Source organism: Populus euphratica, unplaced genomic scaffold, assembly GCF_000495115.2.
Source record: "Populus euphratica unplaced genomic scaffold, PopEup_1.0 scaffold49.1, whole genome shotgun sequence".
NCBI classification, from domain to species: Eukaryota; Viridiplantae; Streptophyta; class Magnoliopsida; order Malpighiales; family Salicaceae; genus Populus; species Populus euphratica.
In genome coordinates, this window is record NW_011499875.1 from 1,565,421 (window position 1) to 1,573,951 (window position 8,531).

The 8,531-nt window shown below is 33.3% G+C and overlaps 1 protein-coding gene across 2 annotated transcripts; it reads left to right on the top strand.

Annotated features, from left to right (window-relative positions):
- The first annotated feature begins 1,762 nt into the window (after window positions 1–1,762).
- LOC105128292 (acetylornithine deacetylase-like) lies at window positions 1,763–8,039 on the top strand. 2 transcript variants are annotated; one of them, XM_011029886.1, is made up of 11 exons: window positions 1,763–2,209; window positions 2,690–2,934; window positions 3,104–3,212; window positions 4,881–5,019; window positions 5,100–5,157; window positions 5,243–5,260; window positions 5,419–5,541; window positions 5,696–5,849; window positions 5,935–5,968; window positions 7,232–7,342; window positions 7,665–8,039. In XM_011029886.1, the coding sequence occupies exons 1-11, from the start codon at window positions 1,886–1,888 to the stop codon at window positions 7,766–7,768; spliced, it is 1,419 nt and encodes a 472-aa protein (XP_011028188.1). In that variant the 5' UTR covers window positions 1,763–1,885; the 3' UTR covers window positions 7,769–8,039. The 2 variants fall into 2 exon arrangements, with proteins under 2 accessions (XP_011028188.1, XP_011028189.1); XM_011029887.1 differs by lacking the exon at window positions 7,232–7,342 and having other exon boundaries at window positions 1,765–2,209.
- Window positions 8,040–8,531: the final 492 nt, after the last annotated feature.

Consider the following 8,531-nt stretch of genomic DNA (forward strand, 5'->3'; position numbering starts at 1 on the left):
TTGAATAAGTGTTTGTATTTATGTATAAAATATAATTGCAGGTAGATTATGAATATAATTTACGTACAATATGAAGCTGTAAGTATATATTCAATTCCTACATGAATTAATAAATATAAAACCTTATAAAAAAACATTTCCACCCAAAACTCATCGAAATGTTTTTCTGTAAACTCAATTTTTTTTGTCACTTCAAACAAATCTAAATGGATTGTCAATGTTGGGTGAAAGTTAGATATTTGAGTTTCTTAGTATGAGAATTTTTTTTGGGATTTTATAGATACAATATTTTGATTTTTTTTAATAGAAATGTATTTTAAAAAGGGAGGGTGTGTGTGTGTGTGTGTGTGTATATATATATATATATATATGTCCCTCTTCCCTGGAGATAAAAGAAAACAAATGGGTCTCCCTTAGGATTTTGCGTCATTCAACTTGTAAACTAGGAAATCAGACACAATTCCTTTTACAATTATTGATGATTATTCATTGAATCCATGAGCCAATCTAAACTAAAAATATAGCTTAATTTTCTAAAAACAAATGCAATGTTGACTTTGTTGGAATTGTTTTTTTATAAATCAATATTGATGGACATATTTGAGACTAATTTTAAAATAGATATACTTCCTTTTAAAATTAAAACTTTATTGGAAGTTATTTTCCAACAAAAATTCTTTAACATGAAAATAAATAAATAAATCTATAAACATTTAAACTTACATGTTTTGTGAAACTTAAAATTTTTATCCAAAGTAAAATAATATTGGTTTAACCCAAAAGAGCTAGCTTTGATTTTAATGTTCGTGAACAGTTTTTTTTAAGAAAAAACATTTGGATTTAAAGTTAAAGACTAACATATTTTTATTTTTTTATAATAGTTAATTAAAGTAAAATGATGGAAATTAATTACGATAATTATCAAAATTAGTTCAACATCAATTTTAAGTCCAAAAACTAGTATACATAGGGTTCAAAGGGAGATATTCTAGTCACTTTTTTATTGTACAATTCTAGCCCTCCTCCCTTCAATTTTACCTTCATTTTTCTCCAACTAGAGCTTACATCCATGTCCTTGTACAGAGCTTTTGAGCATACATTTTTTTTGGTTTGTTGATTTTTAAATTAAAAATACATTTAAAAGATAGATTTGTTAGAATTAATCATTTATTAATATAATTCATTTGCATAAAAAAATTAATAAAAGTTTAAAAATAAATAACATATCCTTGATAAGATCAACTTGTAATGTTTTATACTTCTAAGTTTCATAACTACTGCAGCTTTTCTAATTTTAGTTTATATTTATATGATAGTTTGCATGTTAGATTTCTAATTTATATATAATATTTATTAAATGACTAGAATGCATGTTAAGTTTTTGTGTGAGAGATTACAAGTTTTACTTCTTTAGATACTTTTGCATGAAATTTATAATCTAGACAATTGTGATTCTTTTTGTTTAATCTATAACCGAAAACAAAGATTTTACCAAATTTTGTTTCTAGAATTACTGTTTAGAAAATGTATGTATTATATTTCATAAGATTTCAAGAATATTTTAATAAGTTAATGATTATATAAACTTTTATCTTATTAAAAAATAAGATGTTTTCTAATTAGAAATTATACAAATTTATCAAAGATTTGTTATTAAATTATAATCCAAAGCCTCACTTCTTTTAAAAAGTTTTGAAAAAAATAATAATCAACATTTACCCTTTTGTTTTTTAAGGTACGGTTCCAAGGCAACAGTGTCAATTAGCATAAATTCCAAGCAAAGGAGATCCCTTTCGCAACTTCATAGAGACTACATGCAGAGAGAGTTACAGCAATTTGTCAACGTACTCTCTCTCTCGGTCTCTCACCAAGACACGGCAAGCTAATGGCCGATATTGAACAAATCCTTGGAGACCTGAACAAGGACTCCTTTGTTTCCCTCTTGAAAAACATCATTGGGGAGTCCAAATATGTCCAGAACAACCCGCCAGAGCTGATCCCTGAAGAAGACAGGGTTGTCACACATGTATGGAATTCTCTTCTCCCCTACAGCACCACCACTGGAGGAGGTCCCTTGATTGTTAATCATGTCTCTTATTTCCCTAAAAGAGGAAATCTTATTGTGGAGTACCCTGGGACTGAACCAGGAAAGATCTTGTCTTTTGTTGGCATGCACATGGATGTTGTTACTGCTCATCCCAGTGATTGGGTTTGTTTCTTCCTTTCTTTTGTCTTTTCTTGTTTATTGAAGTGGGGTTTGTTTGATTTTGATTTGGTTATGAGAGTTTTACTATTACCTCAAGAAGTTGTTGCTGAATTTTATTTGGGTTCTTATGTTTATGCGGTGTGGCTAAGGTTTCAATTGCATTCAAACTTACATTTTTCAGTTTAAAGTTTATACCTTTTGAGTTATTAATTACAAAATTCGAACCGGGTTTATTTTGGTTTGAGTTTATGGTTCGGAAAGTTAGTGGTTGAAATGTCCATTTGGTTTTATTTTGGTTTGAAATAGTAATTATTGGCAACAAAGGTGATTCGAGTTATTGCAGGTTGAAAATTTATGGCTTCTTGTGCTGATTGATATAATGGTGTTGAAATATTGTAATTTTATCTCAGGAGAAGATTTCGGTATTTTTGCTCAGTCATTCTTTAACAATGAATGCAAAATGATGGTGATTGTTATACATAGGAGTTTGATCCATTTTCGTTGAGCATTGATGGGGAAAAACTTCGTGGCCGTGGAACCACGGATTGTTTGGGACATGTTGCTCTTGTGACTGAACTGATGAAGAAGTTGGGGGAGACGAAGCTGAAATTGAAGTCAACAGTAGTTGCAGTCTTTATAGCCAATGAGGAGAATTCTTCCATAACAGGGGTCGGTGTGGATGCACTTGTGAAAGATGGTCTGCTCAATAAGCTGAAGGGAGGCCCTCTGTAAGGAACCTACAATTTTGCAGGAAAAGAAAGGGACATGTTATTATATAAATCATCTTTGTGGTCTTGTAGATGTCTGTCTGAGGCTTCAGTGAAAATTTAGTTTCATATTCTTCGTTTTTTTCCAAGGTATAAATTTGATCTAATTGATGTGATTTCGTGTTTGTAGATTCTGGATTGACACAGCAGATAAACAACCTTGCATTGGTACTGGCGGTATGATTCCTTGGAAACTTCACTTCACCGGGAAACTTTTTCATAGTGGTTTACCACATAAGGTATACTATCACAATCTCTATTGTCTTCTTAATTGAACTTTTTTCATGCATTTATTTACACTGGGGAAACTATTGCCACCTTTCTGATATAAATATATGAACCCTAAAAATTTTATGACGATGGTTTGCTGGTTCTGCTTTTCAAAGAGGAATATTATAATGTGATTCGTAAACCAATGTGTGTAGTTTGGATAGAAATCAAAAACTAATGAACAATACTAATGCATAAAGTGTTGGCTTGTTCTAGTGGAATAATAATAACAGAATTCACTGACTTTTGACCGACTTGCACAATGAAGACAATAAAATGCATCATGCAGAAATTTATATTGTATAAATGGATTGTGTGATTAGAAACTAGAAATAGTAAGTGGAGTGAAGACGATAATATGCAACATGCAGAAATTTATATTGTAAAAGTGGTTTGCTGACTATTTCTATTAGAATAATAAGAACAGAATTTGCTGACTTTTGATTGGCTTGCACAATGAAGATAATAAAATGCAACATGCAGAAATTTGTATTGTAAAAGTGGTTTGTGTGATTGGAAACTAGGAAGTGATGGAGTGGAGATGATAAATGCAACATGCAGAAATTTGTATTGTAAAAGTGGTTTGTGTGATTACAAACTTTGAAAGAGCAAGTGGGTGGAGTAATTGTGTTTTCATTTCCCTTTTTTGTATGTTCAAATAATGATAATTTAAGAAAAAATGAATTGACATAAAACTTGGTTCGATCCACCATACCTATCCTGGTTCAGTGGGGTCAACTTGTATGTTTGTAGTTTGCGCATTCTATTCTCTTTAGGGACGAAATCATCTATGAGTTGCTGTGATTTTAAATCACTTTTACCACTTCATCCCACATGATTTTAAATCATCTATTTTGATTTAAATCACTTTGTATCTGTGTGGCTATATGCTTATCTTGGAAAAACCAAGATGTTATAATGACCACAGTTTGGATTATTGTAACTGAAACAATTACATATTTGAAAGGAACTCACATGACATGAGTTGTTACCATTTCTGAAGCAAGTACTATTTTTCCTTTTCCTTTTATAGCACGACCAATTTTAGAGTATGTTGCGTGCACATGCATGTCTATGCAAGCTGGTATTAATTTGTATAATACTGACATGCATGTGGAAAAATACCTGTTCCCCTCCTTCAGCTTAGCTGTACATACTGCATGCATTGGTATAGAAGTAGAAAGGAAGGTATCCGGGTTAAAGCATTTTGGATGATGAAGAGCGGATTTGAAAACAATTTCTGGAAATACATGTAACCTCCTGACTGCTAATTCATTAATTTTAGAACCAGAAAAATAAGAATTTATTACTAAACCAGTTTCAATTTACAATTGACCCATTACATCCTAGTTGCCTAGTTTTGAGAGTTTGCTAAAAAGACACGATTTTGTGGCCCTTTGAAGAGTATCTTTAAAGCAGTAGATTGTTGAGACATACCTAGATTTGTTGTATATAGATGATGATTTGCTCACAAAATTAAGTCAAATAAGAGACTTTCTAGTTTCATATGTGATATAAAATTGTGCGCTCCTTGTGACATTATAACTTTCTGAAACAATTGTTATGTAGAATATAAGATGGAGTGACATCTCCAATTTCTGCTTATTTTCTAATTTCAAGGAATGTATTATTTGCAGGCTATAAATCCTTTGGAGCTGGGGATGGAGGCACTTAAAGAGTTACAGTCTCGATTTTACAAGGACTTCCCACCCCATAAGGAAGAGCAAATATATGGATTTGCAACACCATCAACAATGAAGCCAACTCAATGGAGTTGTAAGTTTTGTATCAGTATGCAATGATTTATTGTGGAAAGAAAATGCTTTCATTTCTGAAATCCATCTTTATTGTCGCAGATCCAGGAGGTGGGATCAATCAAATCCCTGCTGAGTGTACAATTTCAGGAGATGTCAGGTTCATAACTTTGTACAGAGATTTTTATACAAGCAACTGATATGAAAATGAAGTCTCACCATCTGTTACTCTTCTTCTGTTTCAGGTTAACACCCTTCTATAGGTAAGTTGCATGCCTTGTGTTAATCCCAGAGTCTTAGCACTTGTAGAGCATGTCCTTGTAATTCTGATCTGGGTCTACTTTGTTCTGGATAGCTCCAACATTTCTTTTTCCCAATAATATATCAGGTTTCTGATTTCCAATATTTTGATTATTTACAGTGTCAACGATGTGATGAACAAACTACAAGAATATGTGGATGAAATAAATGAGAACATTGAGAAGCTTGACACAAGGGGCCCGGTTTCAAAATATGTCCTCCCAGAAGAAAACCTGAGGGGGAGGTGTGTCTTCTTTCTTGTTCTGTCACCTTGGATCTCCCCTGTTTCTGGGATGTAATTATTTTTGTTCTTAAGAATTATTTTTTTGTGTGCTATTCTCATTCATCATTTCAACCTCTCCCGGGAAGTTGTTATATATGTTTTTTTTTCCCAACAGCCTTACCGTCACCTTCAATGAAGTGTCATCTGGAGTTGCCTGTGATCTTAAATCCCGTGGCTTTGAAGTGTTGTGTAAAGCAACTGAAAAAGTAGTTGGGCATGTAAAGCCTTACTCAATCACAGGGACTTTGCCACTAATTCGAGAGCTGAAAGTAAAACATATCTCCTTTTTTCCATTTTTCATGGTAACTTGCCTTTAAGTTTTCATCCTTTAGTTAATGTTTTTGGATTTTGTAGGATGAAGGTTTTGATGTTCAAACTGCAGGCTACGGTATGATGCAATTGCTTCTTTTCATCCTTTATTCTTAATCTCACTGTATAAACTCAAGCCTTATAGATGCTAGGGTGTAATTAAGATTGCTGTTATCTGTCAAAGGAATTTGTGGGACTAATTTACCTATATATACTTATTTCAGAAAACATTAGAAACTTTGAATTAATCCACACTTTCCAGTCCATAGTTTCACTTCACATCCTTTCTTTGTTTTGTCCTTCTTGCCTTCAGTCTCTTTAGAGCTCATTGGAAGAGCTTGAAAATTCACCATGAAAATGGTTAAGCATGTGGTGAATTCAGAAAGAACAAAAGCAATGCAGTAGGATGGATGTACATTAACAAATTTTTGTGACTGGTGTAATCGTTAGGCAAATATGCGGGTGTAAATTTGGTTATCCATTAGGCAAATACAAATTATTCTCCATTATTAGTCTTGTAGTTGAAAGTCTAAAAGGTGCATTTTGGTAACATCTCAACTTTGACAGCTTTGATTTGATTTTTTTAATTTTGTTTTTCATGTATGAAGCTGAAAGTAGCTTATTCTGAGAGTTTACTTGGTGCTTCCCTGAAGTTGTACTCTATGTTACAGGAGGAACAAGATGCTAAATACAATAACAACTCACTATGTAGGATAGGGATTGAGCAACAAAGGAAACTTAGACCTGCATTCATTTTTTATGTCTAACTCGCACTCTTTTGGCTAATGATTTCACCTTCACATGAGCATTTAATGAAATCTAGAGAAAGCTAGTCACCATTCCTTGACAAAGGTCAAGTATCCAACATGAGATGAAAACATCCCCTGGGAGATGGTGTTTCTAGAATCCATTGTGTAATATAAGAAAGCTACTTACCGGGTTTCTATCCGAGTCTTTGAGTGGATGCTCAAAAATTTATCTCTGAGCTTTTTTCCAGAAATATGGTGTTGAAAGAGCTATCTTGCACATGGACCTTAAAAACCCAACAACCTATGGTATAATTCCATAAATATTACCTACGGAGACTTACTATTTTCTGAAACCTCTATTTAATTGTGGAGTTAAGGTTTTAAGTTCTTTCCTTTTTCAAAGATTATTCTACTATTTATCAATTTGTCCTCAGCATCATGGTTAAGTGAATAGAAACTCGTTGAGTGGATGATCATTCATTCTACACCGAAACTGTATTAAGGACCCCTTCAATTCTTTTTCACGACCCAGCAGCTTAGTTGTTTCAATTGCTATTGTCCAAGAGAATATTTTAACTTTTGGTGGTTCTTAGTTGTTACCAAACAAGAGAAACAAGGAACAGGAATTGGGGTTGACCAGGGGGGAAAGAACCTGAATAGGTCGATGGGATTAATGAAAGACACAAGCAGAAGTTCACATGAAGGTGCTTCTAAATTAACACTCCCCTCATTTGTGTTTTTAGTTTGCCAATTCATTTATTTCCAGAAACTTACAAGGAGATATGTGCATAGTCTTATCAAGTTGCTGGGATGTTGATGTGATTTAATTTCTGGGGACCAATAGCTTGACCTGTTGTAATTGGAAATTCATGTTTGCATTAATATTCCTCCATGACATTCTCTCACTTACAGTTTCTCTAAGACAAGATCAGCCTTCAGTATTTGGTTTGTGATATCTTGTGTTCAATTGTATTTTCCTTCTCATGCTCTATTTTTACAGCTTCAGTCTCTTGCATCCCTGTGCAGGTTTAATGGCCACATATCATGCCAAGAATGAGTACTGCCTGCTTTCTGATATGTGCGAAGGCTACCGGATTTTTTCCAGCATCATAAGTCAATTAGAAGCTTGATTTGAAACGAAGTGGATGTCATAACAATGCCACCAGATTCTAGATAAGAAGCGTGTTATGTTAAAGAAATAAATGATTATCATGTAAACTCTGTTAATTTCTAGTTTTGAAGGGCTTCCAATATGCTTCTTTTTTCTCTTCTTTTTGTTTTTTTTTTTTTTAGTTGCCCCAGCTTCCTGGAAATTGGAACGTGATGTTTCCAATTTATATCTGGATCTTGTTCCATTTATAGTTTGTCCTTGGCTCAGTAGATCTGGCACTTGGACATTAAGCGATGGTTCTTATATCCAGCTTTCCTCGCATTGAGGTCCCCTGGCGGTACTAGCTGCGTGGATGTGTTCGCTCATTAATTTGGGTGCATCTCGAGATGGTTAATCCTAAATGGGCCCTAGCTCCTTCTTTCTTCAGGCTTTGGACGAGGAAGCTCATTGATTCTATCGTCATGTAATTTTCTAGGATTTTATATGCATATAAGCTAAACTCACGACTAAATACTAAAATGAATAACATTGGCATCCTTGAATTGACCAATGTACATATCGATAAATTATGTCATGATATTTGACACGTAATTTTGAAGCTTTTTAAATTTATTGATTTTTTTAACGAGGCACCTTTTTGTATATAAAATGTCAAGCTCAAGAATTTTTATGATTCGCTAGCTTGTCAAATAAGGCTGAAAACTAGCAGTAGCGTGGAGTTCATAAGTTATTTATCTTTAGTTGCGTCATAGGTTTATCATAAATTACAAATTCTTTGCCCC

Excerpts from the sequence above, each read along its gene's own strand:
- LOC105128292 (XM_011029886.1), top strand. The coding sequence starts at position 1,886 with ATGGCCGATATTGAACAAATCCTTGGAGACCTGAACAAGGACTCCTTT. Across the intron at positions 2,210-2,689 it reads CTGCTCATCCCAGTGATTGG|GAGTTTGATCCATTTTCGTT; the intron begins GTTTGTTTCTTC and ends TGTTATACATAG. Across the intron at positions 5,542-5,695 it reads GAAGAAAACCTGAGGGGGAG|CCTTACCGTCACCTTCAATG; the intron begins GTGTGTCTTCTT and ends TTTTCCCAACAG.